The sequence below is a fragment of the Uranotaenia lowii genome, chromosome 3 (assembly GCF_029784155.1).
Source record: "Uranotaenia lowii strain MFRU-FL chromosome 3, ASM2978415v1, whole genome shotgun sequence".
NCBI classification, from domain to species: domain Eukaryota; kingdom Metazoa; phylum Arthropoda; class Insecta; order Diptera; family Culicidae; genus Uranotaenia; species Uranotaenia lowii.
In genome coordinates, this window is record NC_073693.1 from 160,964,712 (window position 1) to 160,988,096 (window position 23,385).

General features: G+C 35.4%; 2 protein-coding genes and 1 long non-coding RNA gene across 10 annotated transcripts in view; 1 reads left to right on the plus strand and 2 right to left on the minus strand.

Moving 5' to 3' along the window:
• Positions 1-23,385, minus strand: part of LOC129756171 (protein furry) — a 347,173-nt gene that overhangs the window by 197,761 nt on the left and 126,027 nt on the right. The window lies entirely within an intron of this gene.
• Positions 39-9,162, plus strand: LOC129756173 (scoloptoxin SSD43-like). The gene is made up of 4 exons (XM_055752977.1): positions 39-129; positions 8,042-8,352; positions 8,431-8,687; positions 8,859-9,162. The coding sequence occupies exons 1-4, from the start codon at positions 105-107 to the stop codon at positions 9,142-9,144; spliced, it is 879 nt and encodes a 292-aa protein (XP_055608952.1). The 5' UTR covers positions 39-104; the 3' UTR covers positions 9,145-9,162.
• Positions 17,887-20,517, minus strand: LOC129756175 (uncharacterized). The gene is made up of 4 exons (XR_008739409.1): positions 18,858-20,517; positions 18,604-18,781; positions 18,339-18,439; positions 17,887-18,261 (listed from the first exon to the last, which is right to left on the minus strand). It is a non-coding gene; the product is annotated as an uncharacterized LOC129756175 (long non-coding RNA).

Below are 23,385 nucleotides of genomic sequence, written 5' to 3' on the forward strand. Positions count from 1 at the left end.
ATAAAAGAGCGAACCGAAGCTCGGAACGCGAAAAAACTTATTCCTACAAGTAGTGAAATGTTTAGTGGCATGAAAGCAATAACATCGCAGAGCGCACCATAACGATGGTGAACTTAAAAGCAGCCAGCGGTAAGGTTTTCCTCCCATGATCAAACACAGGGTGACCGACCAGTGAAAGTGAACTTTGATTCAACATTAGTGAAAATGTACCGAAATTGTTTATACCTAGGTACTAAGTTTTTTGAAAAGGTTTAAGGAATGTAAAGAACAATCCTTTTTATGCTCACGTTCTACTTGAAATTTTGGAAGACTTCCTTTCCCTAGAAAGAAGAGGTTGAAAACCGTCATATGAACTGTAATCGAAAAAAAATGCAATACTTCATTACAACCTTTACACCATACAACCTTTTTGCGGTAAGAACAAAAAACAAATACAACCGACTCCAAGAAAGTCAGGAGGGCTACGGATTACTTCCGAGCGTAATCCGAACTGTTTGATTTGAAACGTTGCCAAGATGGTCAATTTATACAAAAAAAAAGTTATTGTTCATGTCTGCAAGTATAAACCTGTATTTTCAAATCAATCAAAAGAAGAAAATTGTTGTAAATGTCGAAAAGCTTCGTAACGGATGACGAAACGTAGGGTGAGCAAGGGTTATTAAAGGGCAGAACTACCGAAAAGTGCTAAAGCCACAACGAAGTATGGATCAAGGGAAATTTTTTGAAAATAATTGCATAGAGTAAGCACCAACAGATCCGATGGTTTTTACACGTACAGGGTAGGGTGATTACTAAGTTGCTGTTCTTATTGATGTTTCTTTTGCTCAAAAGTGGCCAATTCAGTTTTCAGGGCTTCTAGTATAAGATGTGAGGTGAAGATCATAAAAAGTAGTTATTGCGAAATAAAAACGTTTAATTGATTCATGTTCTCAAAAGAACTTTTTTGGAGTTGATTCAAAATTATTTTTTTCCATAACATGGAAACTTATTCAAAACCTATTCTCTTAAAAATATGCATTAACTAAATTAAAATCCAAGTGGTTTATACGGTAGTATATAGGTTATGACGTCTTAAAGAATCTACGTTTCAAAAAAGGCTCAAAAACCCACAGGTTTGGCAAATCTGGAAGTGATTATCTTGTCTCGTATACCCTTGTTTCTCCTTTTTTTATTTTTATATAAAAAAAATCTCTTTTTCTCTTTTAAAAGTTTATGCATTACATCGATTTTAAAAGAATATTACTTCTTCTACAGAAAAAAAAGCTTAAGCCTCCCATATCACATGCTGTGTCCAATTTTTTTAGTCGATTCAGTCAAATTATTGACCTCCTCAGCCTAACACGCCAGATCGCGGCGGATTTTTATTCTTAGGCACGAATTGGATTTCGTTTGCAGCAATCCACTCCAAGGCCTATTTCCCCCAGCAGAGTGCCCAGTGGTCTGGGACGGAACTTTATCGTGTCGAAATTAATTACGAAGATACTAGAAGACATAGACAAATATTCTCTTCAGCAAGAATGTTCATCAAAACATAGATTTTAATAACCTTCAATCAAATATTAGGGTGTGTCATTTTTTCATGATTTACACATTAAAACTTTTTCCAGTGAACAGAAAGAGCCGAACTGTCTTCTACAAAGTTGAAGCCAACGGTTTTTGAGACAACTTTACCAAAGACACTACATACATATGACGTTTTGTAAGCGAGTAATGATTTTTGAATATAAAAATGTTAGAGTTTGTCGGAAAAACAGTATTTTGGTTCTAAGTTTAGTGAATGAACTCATACAATCACAATGTCTTCTAGGAATTTGTATGAAAAAAAATCGCACATTTTTCTCTCAGAGCGCAAACTTGTATCTGGAGGCGTTCATTAGGTATAAGGGATTTTTTTTTAGCAAATACTTGTACTTTTTAAACTGTCGTATCCTGTATTCTTGCAAACTAAAAAAACATTTTATTACGGCATTATTTAGTTCAAATATCAAATATGTGATTGTAAAGATGGGGATGTGAGACGTGGGATATAGATTATTTTTCAAACTCGAGAAAGAAAAAACGAAAATTTGATAATTTCCAATACAAATTCACACATTTGAAGACCCTGTGAAAGAGAACATCCAGCATCGCAATGGACCAATACAAAACGATGAAAATTTGACTTTTACACGAGAAATGAGGATGTTCTCTTTCACAGGGTCTTCAAGTGTGTGTATTTGTATTGAAAATAAACACAAAACACAAATTTCATTTTTGACTATTTTTGACCCTGCGTTTACACGGTTCTGTCGATTGAGGTTAAGCGCAATGTTATACCTTTTGATCTACCTATCTTGAGCTGTGCCGGCCCGGCGCCCGGCTTCTTGTGCGTCATCAAGCAATTGTTGGTATTTTTTGTTGGTGCGTCTAGCAGCTGTGCCGGCCCGGCTCCCGGCACCTTGTGCGTCATCAAGCAATTGTTGGTGTCGTTGGTTTTCTTCTTGGGCGCCAGCAAATTGTTGGTGTGTATTGTTGTTTTCTAGCCGGCATCTGCCGCCTTTTTTATATGTTGGTATTTGTGTATAAGCAATGAAACCTTAAATTGAAATGGTTTTGCTTGAAAGTCGTTTCGAAACCGACGTGAAAGCGAACTGTAGTAAGCGTTTGCCGAATGTGAAAATAAGCTGGTGTGAAGAGTAATTGAAAATGAAGCTCTTTCGAATGACGCGTTTTGTGCTCATTTTTGAGTGACGATTGACTATTGAAAGTGAAATTGCCAGGGCCTGCTCCAGATATAAGTTTGCGATCTAAAGCGGGCCATAGACTACACAAATGGCCTGTACAAATTCGATGATTCCACGACGATTGTTTGATCTATGCTCGCCCACACACTATACAAACATTTTTTACGCGAACACAAACGATTGCTGGCGAAAACAGCAACAACAACAAAAAAAACCATCTCCACCCCGGCTGGGAGGATGATTTGTACAAAATATTTCGATCCCGACCGATTTTACTCCAACCGTTTGGGCGCTCATTCAAGCAGTGCCATACACTATGCAAATCGTGTTTACAGCGACAAAATTTCATCGAATTTCATCGCATTTGTACAAATGTTATGTAGTCTGTGGCCCGCTTAAGAGAAAAATTTGATTTCATACAAATTTAATTTCATACAAATGCCTAGAAGACATTGTGATTGTATGAGTTCATTCACTAAACTTAGAAGCAAAATACTGTTTTTCCGACACACCCTAACCTTTTTTATTAAAAAAAAAAAACATTAGATACTCGCTCATAAAACGTGAAATGTATGTAGTGTCTTCGGTAAAGTTGTCTCAAAAACCGTTGGCTACAACTTTGTAGAAGACAGTTCGGCTCTATCTGTTCACTGGAAAAAGTTTTATGTGTAAATCATTAACAAAATGACACACCCTAATATTTGATTGAAGATTATAAAGCCTATGGTTTGAGGAGCATGTTTGCTGAAGACACCATTTGTCTATCTCTTATAGTATCTTTGTAATTAATTTTGTCACGATAAAGTTCCGTCCTGGACCACTGTGCAGTGGTCGGCAACATGCGGCTCTTTCGAAGTAAAACTGCTGCTCCCTGAGCAAATAGCATTTTTTATTGAAAAAAATATATAAATCGTGCTGAACTGGTATATGAGTTTTGTGACCTAAAACACAGTTTTTCATAGGCTCTTTAACTAACTATCGCTTTTTGGTTTTTTTCCGACAGTCACCAAATAGCAAAGTTAGGTTTTTTGGAAGCCCAATTTCATCTTTTCTTGTTTGGCTCTGATTTTGAAGTGACTCTATTTTCCTTTAACCTTCCTTTAACACAAATTGTAATCTAAGTATCTCCGAAACGGGTGGATTTTTAAAAACTATTTCAATACGAAAGTTAAGCTGTAACCAGCAGGAAAATTCAATCTTATTTTTTTATCAAGAAAGGAGTTTCAAGACTATTTCTGTTTTGTTGATAAAAAAACGCAACTTTTACCACGTTTTTACACTTTAAGCAATCGCAAAGATTTTTTGCCCTCCTTGAAAAATATTTAATAAAAATTTCCAAAACTGTATTTGAATATACATGTATATAACAATGGATTGTGAAGATCCCCTCCAACACATGGCTTTGTGGTTAGTAGTTCATTATTCAGCGTAGGTGTAGGGAATTTTACAAATGTTAATTTGTTTATTTTTCAAAAAAAGTATTCGTTAGTTCAGATGAAATAATCCACAAACAGGTAGCAACTTGTTTGATAGCAATTTCCATAGATGTTAACATATGGTGATGTAAATTTAGGTTAAGTTTTCTTTTAATGAAAAAAAAAATCCATCTTTTGTCACTTGGAGTTGAAACATCACGAGGGGAAGCTTGCTTCATTTAAAATTGGAACAAACTTTTGCCCATATTGTGGCGCTCCTGGTGGATGGATTTAGAAGTTCTTGGCGCCCACATGTAGAGAGTTTTGTCAGCTTCACGCATGTATTTTGGGCATTCCGCCAATCCACTGTATTTCGTAAACAATCAATATGGGAGCCGAAAGAAGGGAAAAAAATGTGCACAGTTATTTGGAAAATCCATTGTAGTCTGCATCTAGGCTAGCTAAACAGCTGAAATTGCCAAGAAATACCGTATGGCGCGTTATAAAACGATATAAGGAAACATTTTCGATGTTTCGGAAGCCTCAAACCAATCATCGGAATGGAAATGTCGACCGGAAACAGCGTGGTAAGATTATAAAGACGATTAAGAGGGATTCCAATCAGTCGGACCGTGGTTTAGCCAGAAAATCCGGTGCTACCCTTAGTACCGTGAGGCGAATTCGACTCTGGGAAGAAATCAAGTCATATCGAGCTAGCAAATAGCCAAATCGTACCATAAAACAGAATAGTGTGGATAAAATCCGTGCTCGAAAACTATGAGGATATATTGACAGTTCGCGTTTAACGTGCGCCCTTCTCAAAAATCGATTCTGTTCTCCCATTTTTTTTTCCTGTTGGGGAGAGAGTCCACTGCGACCATTAAGTTGATCTATTGTGGTATTACCCCGCGTTATTATTTTTACTTTGCTATGCTACTTGACACCCCTGCACTATTGGTTGAAGTTGCAGTTGTTTACCGGTAGCACTACGAGCACACACATAACTAGGTAGGATCTCCAAGTGCAATCTAAGTTCCCTTGAAAAGATCCATCCACATGCATGTGCTGCATCATTGAGGCGTACAATTCCAAGGTATACACGGCTAGCATTTCACTAATGCTAAAACCGCCAACCTTCATCACACTATGTGTGCCAGGTTATGTCACGACCGGGATTCGATCTCATGAACGTTGGCTTAGAAGACAAGTATGCTATCCTCTAGGCCACGATCTGCTGGCCTGTTCTCCCATGGTTTGAGGTTATGGCTGAGGCCTCCTGCTAAGGTGGTGTTCGTGTAAAACTGTCAATATATTATATATCCTAATTGACAAATTCGCCCTGTGGAAAAGCGATACACAGATATCCTGTTTTGATTTTTAAGGATATTCAGGGGTGCCGAGTGCATTGATATTTGGAAAATTAATACATTTTTTTAATCGCATTGTTTTTGAAAAACTTTTTTCTTGAAAACTGGGAATTTACAACTTTCCGACCGATTTCTTTTCAAATGTGAAGTTAAACGCATCATTTATCTGAACAAAATAACAACTGTATGTATCGCATACTTAAACGATGTAACTAATTATGTGTATATGTTTAAAATAGCCAGAGCATGTAGGCGATTATTTTTAAAGACAACATAGACGGGGCTCTAGTTAATTTACTTTTTTATCACAGTGAATGATTTTGCCTTCGTTTAGAAGTTCGAAACAACTCTTTCTTTTATCTTAAAAGCAGTATACGAAAAAATATGTCAGATGTTCTAAATTCACCTTAAAAATTCATTAGCAAAAGATGAAATCATTACGGGACGTCCTTACATGGATGAAGTTAGCCATTTAAGGACGTCCCGTAATGATTTCAAACGTTAAGCTGTTGATAGTTAAAAAGTTTAATCAATTTTGAAAAATTATAATTAGTTTAAAGCAAGCAAATGCTGATTTTAGTAACACACGTAGCATCACTGTCGAGGCCGCCAGCAAATCAAAATTCGAGGTTATGGCTGAGGCCAATTTTTCGCTAATACTATCTTCGGTATATACCCTTATAAGACCAGGTGCTGAGCAAGTTCGATGGGTGTCTTCTGATGGACGATGAAGCCTATGTCAAGGCTAACTTCGGACAAATCCCAGGTCAAAAATTTTACTTGGCAACGGCTCGGAGGGATGTTCCAGCCAATTTCAAATTTGTTTTTGGCGACAAATTTGCAGGAAAATTTATAATTTGGCAGGGCATTTGCAGCTGTTGCAAGAAAACCAAAGATTGCTTTACAAATAAGACAATGACGTCGGAATTATACCAAAAAGAGTGTCTCCTAAAACGAATTTTGCCGTTCATTCGATCAGTATGTTGGCCAGATTTGACCAGATTACAACAAAGTCGTTTAGAATGGTATGCAGAGAAAGGGGTCCAATTTGTTCCGAAAAACCTTAACCCAGCCAACTGCCTCCAGTTCCGCCCTATTGAAAAATACTGGGCAATCATGAAGAGGAGACTCAAGGCAAAGCAAAAGGTTGTCAAAGAAATCTGTCAAATGAAGGCCTGGTAGAATAAGATCGCTAAAACAATGGGAGAAGAAGGTGTGCGCCACCTAATAAGCCATGTTACAGGAAAAATTCGAGAATTTCTTCCTAACCGTAACGAATAATTTTATCCGTATTTTTTTTTCTTAAAAGTATAAAGTAATAAAAGAAAACGCCACATTTGTATAAAAAAAGATCTTGAATTCAATAATAAATAACTGAAATACAGGCAATTGTTTTTGTTCCTATTCTATCTGAAGCTAGCTTAAATTTAAAAAAACAAATTCCAAAAACTTGCATGCAACAAACTCGCATACAATCTACATGTATGTATGTATGTATGTATGTTTGACCCACCAGTGGCTGGTAGGTCTTTCGACCCGAGTCGGTACGGGAAGTCTCAATCGCAAATTCAAATATTGTTCATGCTTAACTCATCAACAATAATTGCAGCACAACCAAGGGGTCCGTTACCACTGGTTTGGGACAGGTTTGACTCATCTTACTCCCTTCCAACTGTTCTAAACAAATAAAGAATCCTGAAAAGGTACCTAAGTAACCTACTCAACATTCCAAATTTGCCGAGATACTCCGGCTGGCTTGAACCCACAATCCATTGTATATCAGTCTTCTGATCGTTTGATGTCCTGTCCATTCCCCCCACTAAACCCCACAATAGAGTTAAGCTATTTTTTAATATATTTAATCAAAAGATAAATATTTTACGTTTTCAATGCTTTACATCTTACCTTGTTACCATGTACTTTTCCTTGTACCTGTACCTTCCTTGTAGGGACTATTCAAATATTAGGTAACGCGTTAGGGGGGAGGGGATTTAAGAGTTTGTTACGCTTTGTGAATTTTGTATAGAAAATCTTAACCGAATTTGTTACGTAGGGGGGAGGGGGGGTTGAAAACGATCGAAAATTGCGTTACGTAATATTAAACTCGCATACAATCTACAGTGTACAAAACCGAAAAATAGAGTTTATTTAGAATCAAAAATTTGAACAAATCTTGAATCCAAGAGATGATACAATGTCCTTGTTCTACAGTTTGATTTTCGCTCTTTCAGTTGTTCACTAAAGAAAATTGTGCATTTTTTTCGAGTACATGCCCTATTCAATCAAGCTTAGCTTTAAGCTTAACTAACCGAATACAGTTTTTTTCTGTTTGTGGTCATCTCTAAAGATTTGCATTAATAATTGCAATCGTTTTAATCATCTGTTTGTTTTTTTTTTCTGTAAGTGTGATTTTTTAAGAATCAATTTTGGATACCCTAGCTTCGCCCACAGCATAAGTATTTGTTCATTACAGCACTGTACTATTCTAATATCACATTTTTTGTCACCTGCTCGTCCTTTGCCCGATATTCCACAGTAAACGCGCCCAATTTGAAATTTATGCTGCTGCTACTACTGCTAGCGATCCGGTCGAGAACATCCGAAGCCATCTATAGTGGGAATGATTTTTACTGCAGCAATCGTTCCTGCCCGAGTGGGATGGGCAACATCGCTTGTAACTGTGGCCCGGAGCCTATCAAGTTCGATCCCAAGTGTAAATCTCCCACTTTATTGCCAATGGATAAGGAATCGCGGGACTTCATCGTCCATCAGCACAATTTGAAGCGAAGTTTGCTAGCCAGAGGGGCTCTGCCGCCACATAAGCCAGCCGCCCGAATGATCGAAATGGTAAATACATTAGAGCGACGCAGATGTGACAAGAGATGTCAAGAGGTGAGCTCAAAAAAAAACCTTTAACTATTCCAGACATACAGTGACGAGTTGGCATACGCTGCCTGTTGCAATATAAAAACATGCAATTATGGCCACGACCGTTGCCGGAGCACCTTGCAATTTCCATCGGCCGGACAAAATATTGCTGCGAAAGTTTACTGCCCCAGGACCACTATCATGACACAGCCGACTCCGCTGGATATCGTCCAAAGCATCATCGATGTTTGGTTCAACGAGTACAAAGTGACATCGCCGAATTACACCGATTCATATCCCATGAACTACAAAGGGTAAATATATGTTTAGCCCTTAGATCAGATTGAAAGATTTACGCCCTACGGAACAGGTATAGGCAACTGTTTTAAAAGTGTTCCATTCATTTTTGAGCTTATACTATTACATGACAAAAACTCTAGACACAGTAGCTAACCTTCCTTGAAAAAGTAATGATTTTTTATCAGTCCACAGATTGGCCACTTTACGGTGTTCGTCAACGACAAGGTGACACAAATTGGGTGCTGCTTTGCTCGCTACGAGGTGGATCCGGATGATCTGCCTTTCATACCTAGCAACGTAAAAGAGGGAGTACCCTGCCAAAACTATTACTTTGTGTGCAACTACTCGTACACCAACTATTACAAGGAGGCATCCTATATCAAAAGTGATAAGCCAGCCACAAAGTGCGAATCCACATCCACCTATACGGGATTGTGTGGCGTTGCAGACCAATCAAGTGTTAAAGAATAAATCGGCAGTGAGAAAGTTCGAACAATTCACGATATGTTTGGTTTTGATTTTTTATCACTATCCTTTATCATTCGAAGGCAACTCGAAAAATTACAAAGCTTGTCGAAACAAATCAAAGATATGGGGATTGTGTTTTATTATCTGGTAAGTTTGCGCCGGATGTTTCAAAAAATTGAAAGTTGAGTTCATTTTTACGACATAAAAAATGATTCTGATTTCTAAATATTTAATTTTTTGAGTTCGAACCGAACCGTTAATTTCTTTTGTAAATAAAATAAAACCATACTTTAGGATTTTGTTGATATTGTTCGGTGAAATAAATGACTATGTACTTTGTTCTTTGACGTTTCGATTTACTGTTATTTTTCAATCATCTTCAGATCTATAATAAAAAATTTAAAAAATAATTAAACTACCTATAACATGAATTACAATACTGCTCGTACACTAATTTCTATTCCCCTATATATCCGCATGGGGCCTCAGAATTAGACTGATCTCGATCAGCAATTGGCGCAGTGTTTCTTGGTGGTGGTTTTGCATTCTCGAAGCTTCTGTAGCAAAGGAATAGAAATTAGTGTACGAGCAGTATTGTAATTCATGTTATAAGTAGTTGAATTAATTGTTTAAATATTTTATTATAGATCTGAAGATGATTGAAAAATAACAGTAAATCGAAACGTAAAAGAACAAAGTACATAGTCATTTATTTCAACGAACAATATCAACAAAATCCTAAAGTATAATCAAACGGTGATCGAAACACGCCGAAAAATAAAACCATATTTCAATGCTACATAACTCCTAATTTTTCAACGATAATGAGAAAATAAAGTGGCCAATAAGTCCTTTAAGAGATATGAAAGAAGTAATGACCACAAATCTTTTGTTTTTGTATCGAAAACAAACAATGGTCGAACAATTGCACTCAAATATACAGGTAGCGCGCGCTCCTTTAATCTTGGGAACAAAATACTGATCGAAACAGGTAAAAATTCCTACTTTTTTGTGCTTTGTAGAGTGTTTGCAGCAAAACTGACATTTCAAGTTTTAACCAATAATTTAATACTGTATTCGTTTATGCTCAGTTTTGCACCAGGTACTATCAGGGAGAAAACGAAAATTTTAGTTTTCTCAACTTTTTTACCAACAATTGCAAAAAAAAACAATGTTCATACAGTTTCATTTTAAATTCTATGGAAATGAGATTCTTACGCCCCACAACTCAAGCCTCAAACTCTCATAACTTTTAAAACAGATAATTTTTTTTGGTTCGAATTTCCTGTCAAAGATGTATCAAGTATTACATCATCCTACGAAATTTGATGTTTCCTAAATCAAAATTGAACAAAAGGATTTTTGAAAAAAAATTAACATCGGTTTCGAAAGTTATCGCGAGTTACAAGATTTAAATAACATGTTTTAAAAAAATCTAGACGAGTTTTCCGAACAGGAGAGCATATCAAAATGACAACTCAAACCCATCTCAGAGAAACATTATAATCTTATTCAGATATAGTTTTGATATCAAAATCTTCGTTATTGTCATTTCGAAAAACAAAATTATTTCATTTGATACAAACAGTTATTTTTCCTACCTCAATTTACCTGCTTCCAAAGCTATTATTGGAAATCTGAAGCTTTCATTCCAATACATCTGCTCTTTAGTAGCGTGCACGCTTCTTAACTGACAGGTCGAGGTTCGAATCTCCTGACCCAAACTTTTTAGAGTTGTACAAGTTTGGAACAATACATAAAGAGAAATACATGGCGAGAGATAAGAAACCTTGCATACAAGTACTTGATTCCAAAGCAAACCCGATTCGGAGAGCATATCAAAATTGTTACACAAACCCATCTCAACGAGATATTATTAACCTATTCAGATATATGTAGCTTTGATATCATAATCTTCGATTTGGTCTTTTCGAAAAAAAATGATTATATCTAAATTGATACAATCAGTGGTTTTTTCTGTCGGGCAAACAAATACTTCGAAAACTTTTATTGGAAGTTTGAAGGTCGCGTGCCCGCCTCTCAACCTGCAGGTCAAGGTTCGAATCTCTTGGCTGGTACCCGAACTTTTCAAGAATTGTTCAAGTTGGAAACAATGCATGAAAGTTTGGGTACAAGTCAGGAGGTAGTCCAACATTGCATACAAGTAATGCGTGTAAGACTAAAATTGCATCATTGCATAGTTTGTATTCAAGATTCGTATTTTTGCATAATATAATCTACATATATAATGCTATCAAGATATAATCTTGATATAATGCTATCAATGGGTGATATAATTTAGTTATGCTTGCATAGACTTTCTGTTATAATTCGAGATATTATAACATGTTAACGCGCTCGTCACTGAGTGTCCTCATTAGGGTGGCCAATGAATATATGAGAAAAACTGAGCTGTGCAAAGTTTCAGCTCAATCGGACATGATTTAGGGGTACCTCAAAGCGCTCAACATTCCTGTTAATTTTACCCTCAAAGATTACCAAAAAAAAATGAACCAATTTATTTTTTATTCGGTAAACTTAGGATTTAAAAACTTTAAAAGTACTTTTTAATCTCTAATGATCACGTAAATCATCACTAACATTATCCACTTCCATCTGTACCGTTGAGCCGTCAACACGTACGCCGGAGCATCGTATCGTTGCTGTGTACCTGCAGGAACATTTTTACATTATTTATTTTTTCCTTACCTGTTTTTCAATCAGCACTTTTCAGTGCTAAAATTGTTTTTATTTCTTTTATTCATATTTTTCTCTTTCCTTTCCACCATGGGGAAGTCTTCGGCCGGTTCAAGGGCCGGAAGAAAACGGATTGCCGAACCTAATTCAGGTCCATCGCCCAAAAAAGTTGAAATTTCCAATTCATTCGATGTCCTTCATAACATCGGTGATGAGGAAATATTCATATTTAATTCTGATAAGAGTACTAAGAAACCTTCTTCTTCTTATACTCTTAAAAACGAAAAGGTTCCACCAATTACGGTCACAATTCCTGACTTCAATGCCTTTCGGAAAGAAATCGTCACGTCCGTCAAGGATGTGAAGATTTCTTTTCAGATCGGTCGAAGGGGAACTGCTCGTATTTTGGCGGAATCTTTTAATGATTTTCAAACAATTTTAAATTATTTGAATAATAAAAAACATCAATTTTTTACTTACGACACTAGAAGTGATCGTCTATTTAAAGTTGTACTTCGTGGTCTCACCGGCGATCAGACACCGGATGAGATCAAAACTGAATTAAATTCTTTGTTAGGTTTTTCTTCGATTCAAGTAATTCAAATGAGGAAAAGAACCAACACGAATAATATCAGTAGTGTTGGTTGTGTTCCTGAGCTTTATTTGATCCATTTTAAAAAGGATCAAGTTAATAATTTGCAAATTCTTGAAAAGGCTCGTCTTATGTTTCATTGTCGAGTCAAATTCGAACCTTTTCGAAAATCTTCAACCAATTTCCTTCAAAATATTACGCAATGTCGTCGTTGTCAAGCTTTTTGTCACGGCACTAAAAATTGTAGAATGAATGCCAGATGCATGCTTTGCGGCTCATTCGATCATGAAAAATCTAAATGCCTTTATGGTGGTGATAAACCAAAAACAGAATTTTTCAAGTGTGCAAATTGCGCAGGTAATCATTCCTCGAATTCGCTAGACTGTCCCATCAGGGCAAAAATTATTGCTTCTAGGAAAAATCCCAAAGTTTCCAGAAAAGTTTCTTCTCCTCCTTCCTCTTTTTCGTCTTCACACATCGGGCCGGCAAACAACCTGCCTGTTCGCATTCAGCCTCGGTCTACATTGGAATCACGGCTGGGTAATACCCGAAGTGATTTTAATGTTACCTGTGCTGAATCTGCGCCACAGACTCGTTGTTTATCGTTCTCAGAGGTGGTTGAAAATGGGTTGCCCTCTCCAGGCATAACTAATAAAAATGGGAAAAAACCAAGTCTCAACGTTCATGCGAAGGCTTGGGAAAATCCCCGAAATTCAAATACTTGTTCTTCTCCTTCATTTTCTGATCCTAACAATTTTGTTGATTTGGGTGAGATTACTGAGGAAAAATTAAAATGTTTGCATCAAAATTTAATGGAAATGATGCAACTTATGTTGAAAGCAAATTCAATGTTTGAAGCTTTCCAAACTTCTTTTAATTATGCTAACAAAATTATTATGACTTTACGATTCCCTCATGGATCCAAATAGATGTTTAAATATTATGAATTGGAATGCTAGATCTTTGCTGGCTAACCAAGATGAATTCTTTTTATTTTTGAAAACTCAAAACATACATATTGCTGCCATCACTGAAACTTTTTTAAAGCCAGACAATAACTTGAAAAGCAATGCTTTCTTTAAAATTTTGCGAAATGATCGACTTGATCGACAAGGTGGGGGTGTAGCTATTGTCATCAATAGTCGTCTCAAATTTAGACTTCTTTCTTCTTTCAATACAAAAGTCTTAGAAACAATTGGAATTGAATTAGAAACTTCTATGGGGAAAATTATAATTGTTGCCGCATATTTGCCTTTTCAATGCAGCGGTGAACAGAAAAATTTTTTGAAGGGAGATTTACAAAAACTCACCAGAAATAAATCTAATTTTTTTATTATTGGTGACTTTAATGCAAAACACCGATCTTGGAATAATATTTCATCAAATTCAAATGGGAATATTTTATTTAATGACTGCTCTGCAGGTTATTACACTGTTGAATATCCTAGTGGGCACACTTGTTTCTCTTCAATAAGAAATCCCTCCACAATTGATTTGGTTCTAACGGATTTAGGCAATAGTCAATTAATTACTCATGCGGACCTCGATTCAGACCATCTTACAGTAACTTTTTCTTTATCCCAAAGTCCCATTGAAAACCCTTTGAAATCAACTTTTAACTTTCGAAAAGCTGGCTGGGAGTGATATAGGAATTCAATAGAAGATATTGATTTGGCTATAGAACATTTGACAACTTCAATAGTCAATGCTAAAGCCACATCAATACCCAAAGTAAAACATAAATTTTATCAACCTTTGATCCATGATGATCTTCAGTTTTTGATACGACAGAAAAACATTCGTCGACGCCAATATCAAGGAACTAGGGATCCTTATTTAAAAATTTATTTATTGCGACCTTCAAAAAGAGATCAAACGTCGTTTAAATTTTGTTCGTAACGAAAATTTGGCAAAAGCAGTTGAGGGCATAAAAACCAACTCAAAGCCATTTTGGAAATTAACTAAAATTCTGAAAAAGCCCCAGAAGCCAATTCCTACTTTGAAAGATGGAGATAAACTTCTTTTTTTCCTGATGAACAATTTGGTTTTCGTCGTGGACATTCTACTACACATCAACTTTTGAGTGTAACTAACATGATTAACGCTAGCAAATCTGAAGGTTTAGCTCGATTTGATTTTCCCGTATATCTCACCAAAATTATACAAAATTATTTGACTAGCCGAACCTTACAAGTAAACTATCAAAATTCATGCTCTGAAAGGACACCGATTAGCTGGTGTCCCTCAGGGTAGTATACTTGGGCCAATTTTATACAATATTTTCACTTCTGATCTTCCTGATGTACCAGAAGGAAAAGGTAGAAGATTATTTGCTGATGATACTTTGCTTTCAGCCAAAGGTCGAAATTTACGGTTGGTACGCAGTAGATTGCAACAAAATTTAAATTCCTTTTTGAATTACTTGAAAATGTAGAAAATTTCTCCTAACGCTTCCAAAACTCAACTTATTATATTTACCCATAAGCCAAGAGCTCAATTTTTAAAACCTAATGAAAATCATTCCATAACTTTTAATGAGGTTTCATTAGAATGTTCTGATCACGTGAAGTACTTGGGACTTACACTTGATCGGAATCTTACTTTTAAAAATCACATTGAAGATACTCAATCTAAATGTAATAAATATACTAAATCTCTTTATTCTCTCATCAACAGGAAATCCCGACTGTGCCTTAAGAATAAGATGCTTATTTATAAGCAAGTGTTTCGACCAGCGATAATGTATGCAGTTCCGATTTGGTCTAGCTACTGCGGGACGAGGAAGAAAGCCATCCAGAGGATTCAGAACAAGGTTCTGAAACTGATTTTGCGGCTTCCACCTCGGCACAGCACCGAAGATCTTCATCGGATGTCGGGCATTGAATCGATCGAAGAGATGGCCAACAAAATCATCTACAACTTCAGAGGCAAATCGATGCAGTCTTCCATCGCAGAGATTCGTTCTCTTTATAATAAGTATTATTTTAGGATAGTGTTTAGTTTTAAGTTTAAAATATTTTTGCCATTACAGGATGTTCTCCTGCATTAAATACTTGATTGCGCTCAGCAAATTTAAATCTTATAAATAAATTTTTATTATCTAGTTACCTATAGGGCTCTGAACAGTTCATTATTGAGCTGAACACCTAATTTAATTTAATAATGTAATATAAATGTAATGATGAATTGATACAAATAAAGACATATTTAAAAAAAAATTCAAACTTTAAAAGTACAGTGAAACCCCGATTTTGTCACCCCCATGATGCATTTTATTGTGACAAATTATGCCAGTGACAAAATCGGTTAATTTTTAAAAAGCACTCTTTTTGAATATCTATGTTGAAATTAATCAGAAAACATTACTACTGCGTTATTTAAAGCAGTGTAGGGTGTTTTTTGTGTGCTATTAGTTGATCATTAACTCATTATGAGTTAAATCTCTTTTTCATCACAATATTATTAAATTTTATTGCTATCTTTCTTAAAACACTCTGTTTAACCTAACAAAAACAAGGTTAAAATTAAATTAAAAAATATATTTCTCAATTGGGCCCTCAGAGCCAAAGGAGTATAAGAGCAAAAATGGTCGATTCCAAATTTATAATGCCAACCGATTGTTCATTTTTAAACTTTGTTTGGTGATTTTTTAGGTTTTTAGAAATTTATTTACATTCTTTCGCGTTAGAATGAAAAATACAAATTTTCGAAAAATGTTTGGAAATTGGAATAACACACTTGAAGGTGTGTTTTCTCCAAATTTCTCGAAATTAGCGCTTAAGCACTAATAACCCTAAGGCTCCAAAATTCTTAAAACAAGTTTGTTGATCATTATCATTGATTTGTTGTATCGTTCCGTTATATTTATTATTTTGAATATATTCACCAACTTTATTATTGTTCAAATGTGAATAAAAACACTTGTATAAAATCGGACATCTTTTCTTTGTTTCATTCATAAGTCATCTTAGCTATCGCTATCGAGAGAGAATCGCTGAGAAGGTTTGACTCTTATTTGTTTACATTCAATCAAATATAGTGACAAAATCTGGTTCAAAAAACCTGACCGAATCGAGGGTAGACAAAATCGGGGGCGGACAAATTCGGGGATTCACTGTACTTTTTAATCTCTAATGCGCACGTACATCATCACTAACAGTATTATGGATTTTTCAAATCAAAACATCAAAATGCTGTAATCTTTAGTTCTTAGTCAAGTTTTTATGGAAAAATAATGTGTATTTTAAATAGTACTAGCTGACCCGGTGTGCTTTGCTACACTTTCCAAAAATAAATGCTATTTGTATAAATTTATTCAAATTTAGATTTTTCAAGAATTTTTTTCAAATCAAACCTCATCATAAATTAGATTCAACAACTTTGAAATGTGAGCTGCATCTGGAGTTCCGAATTGCAATTCAAAGATGGTATATATTATTTACTGAAACTTGATCTCTAAATTTGTTTTTCAAGGTCTGAAATTTGTACTCTGTTTTTAAAGCTTCATAATGACATAAATAATGTCAAAATTTATGGATTTTCCACCTTTGTTTTCAAAATGGAAAGTTACGAACTTTCATAAAAACATTTGTCACATCTATTTTTTAATTATGCCAAATATCCGAACGCAAAAAAAACCCTCTTATAAAATATGGTCCCTTCTTTGAAAAGCTCTTTATCTAAAACTTACATGGGAGCTCCCCCGTCTTTTCCAATTTTGTCCCCCATTGCTTGAAAAAGGTACACAGAAAAAATTATTTTCTGTAAAATTACAGTAAATGTCATGTAACAAAAAGGAGCAGGACATTTACCGTAATTTTACAGGTCGAGGACATGCAATTCACAGGCAAGTTTAAAATTACAGGCCTGTAATTGCAGGCGACCTGTAATTGCAAGCAAACTGTAATTACAAGCGACCTGTAATTTCAGCGACCAGTAAAATAATCTGCACGTAATTTTAATGTTGAGAATTTTTAAATAACAAATTACTAAAAATTCTTAAATTTGTACGTCTGAAGAACTGAAACAAATCCTTATTATTAACACTGTAGCAAGGTATAAAACTTTTTTTTCATTCAGCAGTTAATTTGTATGGTCTGAAGAACTGAAACAAATCCTTATTATTAACACTGTAGCAAGGTATAAAACTTTTTTTTCATTCAGCAGTTAATTTTGGAAAAAAATGGAATATTTCTGTTCAATTCGCGTTTTAATGTGTTTTGAGCATGGAATTCAGATAATATAAGGATAAACTGTGTTATTTGAATGGAATTTTATTGAATAACATATTACATTCTATCTAATAGGTCTTTTGACTGGCACATCCATTTGGAATGTATATAAACTTTTTCATTTGAGATGATATGAATAAACGTTTTTGTTTTAGAATTTACAATTAGAAATTATTTTAATTAAATTTTATTTTTTTGAAATACAATATTGAAAGAAAGCTCTGTATGAAGAATATGTATCAAAATTAAAATTATCGGCTAATGACGGAACTATCATTTTTTACGTTATGTTAATTAGCAAATCATTTTAGATTTTTATATTTTTAAATCGTTATTCAGAAACTATTTATAAATCGTACCTTTGCACAAAATAAAAAAGCCCCCATGTCTGTTTATACACTACGTACTATCACGTACTAACCTTGTCTAGTGACAACCGGAGAGACCGTCATTTTTTCCTAATTTGCCAGCAAAATTTGTGATTTAAGTTGACTTTGCGATGAGTTTATCAGCTAAGCTAATTGACTGATCAGGTGAGATTTCACACCAAGAAGAATAACCGTATGCTGCTGCTGATGATTGTTGTTTGCTTTTAATATTCTGAAATAAAATGAATGAATATTAAGAAAATTGGAATTAGCATAAAAAAATATAAACTTGTGATATGATCAACTAACCTTTTATCTAATCGTAGGTGAAGGGTACACTTTGTCCGCGTAAGCTTTTTTCCTGGTTTCCGAAATTCGAAGAAGTTTCGTACATTTATCTCAGCTGTCAGCTGTTGTAAAATAATAGAAAGATTAGATTTGAAAACTACTCTCAGTTGATTTTTGTTTGTTTTAAAATGAGCATTGTACCTAGATGTTAGATCAGGTAAATCGAGTTAGCACAAACAAAAACCGGAGCTCCTTCACATTATTATGTAAACAGAAAAAAACTAACCTTTAATCACTAACTATCCAAGGAATCCTAATTTGTATTTTTCTGCCCCCGTCATGCTGTTGTTGCTTCTTTCGTCCCGACCAGAATCGGTAGCTTCCAGAGAGGTTCCTCCTTGCTGCTTCAGGTGACCGCTGCTGGGAGTTGGGACACTCGTTGGCCTTGGACCTTGCTCCTGAATCTGCAAAGAAAAAACGATTTTAATAAAAGAAGTGTATTTAAAGTTTAATAAAAGAAAACAAAACAAAAAATCTTACCGGAAACTTGCCCCAGGTTTCCCTCAGAATTATTCCCTCCGGCACTTGCATCTTGAACTTTTTCTGCAAACTTTTGACACACGCGTATTTTCATTGTAGAAAAATGCCGGACAATGATAAAAAAATCTACCTGGTGAGTGGGTACTTTGATCAAAAGCCTCTAGTACATCAAAACTACCCACTCAAAAAGTTCAAACAAAACTACGTACTTTGGCCTCATCAACCCAGTGGTGAGTAGTTAAGTGGGTAGTTTTGTTTTGTCCGTGAAGGTTTGAAATTAATTAATTCAACACTTTTCACGTTTTGCGTGTCAATAAAAAACGAAAAACAATTTGGTAGCAAAATTTGAATATGGCGAATGCGCCAAATGTAAACGAACTAAGTTATCAGCTGGGTTGAAAAAGTACGTTCGAAGACCTACATTTTGTACAAAGTTATTTAAGGAATATTTAATTTTTGAGAAAAAAAGGAAACAAAATAATATTTTTGCTAGGAGCTTATGGAGCTGTCAAACATTGAACACGATTTTCTCGAAACAGCTATGTTGGCACATGCGCCGTATTCAAAATTCGATACTGAATTAAAAAGTAAAGTTTCACCGTTCTAAATTTTTGTTTCTCAATTCAAAGTTTAACGTTTCGAAAACAGTTTTTGGAAAATTTAAAGTATTTTGCTTAAATTTAGCACATAAAAATTTCATCAAAGGTATTTATGCATATAGGTAGTTCTTTAAAAAATGGAACCATTAAAGAATTGCTCGGACATTTAAAACAATACCGGCTTATTTTCAGATAAATTTACCTTTATCTGTACCGCGGATTTGTGCCAGGAATCGTGAGGATCCTCAGGAATCAGTAACGGCAATGGGACTTTTGATTGCCAATTTTAATTCCTACTGGAGAAAGCCTGCAAAGATTAAGCCCGTATCGACTGACTCGAGTTTTACAGCTTTTCTCCTGGAACAATAAAATCGGACGTAACCAGTCGCTAGGTAAGGTTTTTCACCGCAGTTGTCACAGAACCATTACTTTATGAAAATACCAATTCCTAGAACTCCATTAGCCTTGGTATGTTACTGTTGCCAATTGACTTCGAAGGTGAATTTTGCATCTGTTAACGGACGGAGGGCGGGGACAATTTGGCCATGGCTAATATTGATACCTTTCCTGCAAAGGATCTGCAAAGATTACAATTATCATATTTATTTTACCATTTGGTGGAAAAGAATGAAAGTTCTGCTTACCTGCTTAAACAATCAAACTCCTATCATTTTACTTCTCGAGCACGGTCAGTTCCTCTCGTTCACCATCCATATCGTGTAACGGATGACTGCAGCATGCATTCGTATAACAGTCTGGAAATGTTATCCTATGGGTGAACCGATGAAGCCGGATATTTTCGTTCGAAGCCTCCCGGTATCAATCCCATTTCGAAGCGTTTCCCAGCGGTTCCCCCCGTTGCTGAACCGATAGTGAAAAAAAGATGCTAACGGGAAGTAATGTAAACTGCATTCATAAACACTAGCCACAATCACTCGAATTTTACAGTCCTGAAATTCAACACCAGCCTGTAAATAATGTTCTCACTTAAAAATAATGCTTCCACCTGTAAAGCTACAGTACATGTCCTGCTCCTTTTTGTTACAGGACATTTGCTGTAATATCAAATGATTTATCATTTAATTTTCAAGCAATCAATTGCAAATTACGTGGTTTCGAAATTACAGGTTGAATTATTTTAAAGGTAACCATTTTCAATGACACGTAATTGTCCATATTTTTTTCTGTGTAGGCTGATTTTCCCGGCTCGAGTTTACATAAATTTCTAATCGAAAGAAAAAGATTCGCTTATTGAAATTGATTGCATATTGTACTTTATGGAGATAGAATTTTGAAAACCGATCAATAGCGTGAATCGGGACAGTTTTATAAGTATATTTCTAATATTCTGTTTTATGAGCACTTCTAGCTCCTGATTAGCTTTAGATGGTGCATTTTTTGGAGTTGAAAAAATAAGCTATAGAAATTTAAAAAAAAAAAACGACGAAAAACTACTTTTTCTATTTGTTTGTTTTATCAAGTTTCATTGACATATCTGCAGTATAAATTTAGGTTTTTACTCCACTTTTAACGAATGCTGTTCAAAGCAAATGACCTTCATTCACAAAGACATTTAAGATTTTTTAATATCCGCATCAGTTTCAATATTCGGAATATCCCTTCTGGTCTTTCCAACATATTGAATTATTTTGAAGATGAATTTCTTAAAAGTTCGACGTTTGCTCTTGCCCAACCGTGTAAGTTGACAGGAGGGAATATTGTTTTTAAAACTTTAAGAGTATACAAAATATTTCTCATGAAAATTTTGCTTCTAGTTGAATATCAGTTCTAAAGTCTCACTTTTCAAAAAAGAAGCAGATCAAAAGTCTCTATTAAGTCGCCATGTAACACAAAAACACTTTTCATGTTAGGTACGTACTTGAAATGGTTTGTAAGCAAAAAGTACAAAGTTTTTTTTAGAATTATCTATATATATAAAAATGAATTTCTGTCTGTCTGTCTGTCTGTCTGTCTGTCTGTCTGTCTGTCTGTCTGTCTGTTCCCTATAGACTCGGAAACTACTGAACCGATTTGCGTGAAACTTGGCAGGTGGGGGTATTGGAGGCAGGGGAAGGTTCCTATTATGGTTTGAGACCCCTCCCTTTCTCATGAAAGGGGGGAGGGGCCTCCCAAGCAAAAGTCAATTTTTCGCATAAATCGAGAACGCATCAAGTAAATGGTATCAAATTTGGCATGGGGTGGTATTTGGGAACAAGGAATATTTCTATGAATATTAGACACCCCTCCCTCCTCTCAGTGGGGTGATAGGAAGGGGGGAGTGGGGCTACCTTACAATTTATCATACAACTCGAAAACTAATCAAGATATTGGAACCAAATTTGGCATGGGAAGGTATTGGATACGAAAAATAATTCAATGGTTATTCGATACCCCTCCCTCTTTCCAGTAGAAAGGGGGGGGGGCTTTTATATTTTTTTACATAACTCAAAAACTAATAAAGCAAATGGAACCAAATTTAGCATGGAAGGGTATTTGGATAAGAAAAATATTTCTATGATTATTTAAGACCCCTCCCTCTTTCCAGTAGGGAGATATTAAGGGGGGAGGGTCCTCTTTTATAATTTTTTACATAACTCAAAAACTAATTAAGCTAATGGAACCAAATTTGGCATGGGCGGGTATTTGGGAACTTGACATGTTCTAATGATTGTTTGAGACCCCTTCCTTCTTCCAGCGGGAAGTAAGGAAAGAGGAAGGGGAGTTTCATACAATTTTTGCTGCATAATTCGAGAACTACAACCGCAATAGGAACCAAATTTGACGTGGAACGATATTTGGGTACGAGAAATGCTTCTATGAATATTTGGTATCCCTCACTCCTTCAAAGAAGTGGATGAAAAGGAGTAATTCAATTTTCAGTATAATAGGAGAGCTGATCGAGAAAATTGAACCATATTTGGCATGTGAGGGTATTTGGAGACGAGGAATGTTTTTATAATAAATTGAAGCCCCACCTTTTCTCAGCGGAAAGATATAAAGGGAGAAAAAGGGGCTTCCATACAAATTTTTTGCATAACTTGAGAATAAATCGTGCAAATGATACCAAATTTGGTATCATAAAGTATTTGAATACGAAAAATATTTTTAGGGATATTAAGTTTTCACCCCTCCATTCAATGGAGAGAACGGAATGGGGGATGGTACTTCCTTTCAAGTTTATGCATAACCCAATAAATTACAACGCAAATAAAACCAAATTTGGCATGGGATGGTATTTTAATACTAGAAATTTTCCTATATGAGACGATTCCTTTCTTGCAGTAGGAGGATAGAATTGGGAATATAGGAAGGGAAGAGGAATGCATTTAACTTTTTTTTACAAAATCCGAGAAATGGACAAAACTTAACATAAAAATTCATTTTGGTATGATTATATGATTATCTGACACACAATCCTCCTTTCAGTGAGTAGGTACATAGGAGGAGGGAGGTGAGCCCAATACAATTTTGTTTGCATAAGTTCTCTATTTATGCTAACGAAGCCAACCAATGGAAACAAATATGGCATGGAAAGGTACTTGGTTACGAGATATGTTTCTAGGATTGTTATAGACTCTTACGCTTCACAGTGTTGAGAGGGGAAGAAAAGAGGGGGCTCCATACAAATTAAGTTGTAAACTCAAAAACTTATCAACCAATGGAACTATATCTATTATATAAAATTCTCTTGTAACGGTGTTTGTAGTACTACTCCTCTGGAATTGGCGCGTATTTCTCAACCAGGCATACTGTCAATGCACGTGATGGCGCTATGAAGCCTAGATGTGATGCTTTTCTTTAAGATTCCCAGCACATTTTTACAGCACATATTAATGAATGACGCATAGATGTGACCCAGATTGATATATTGTCGATCAAATCAAAACCATAACAACGATTTTAAAAATTGAAACTATTTTGACTGCGTG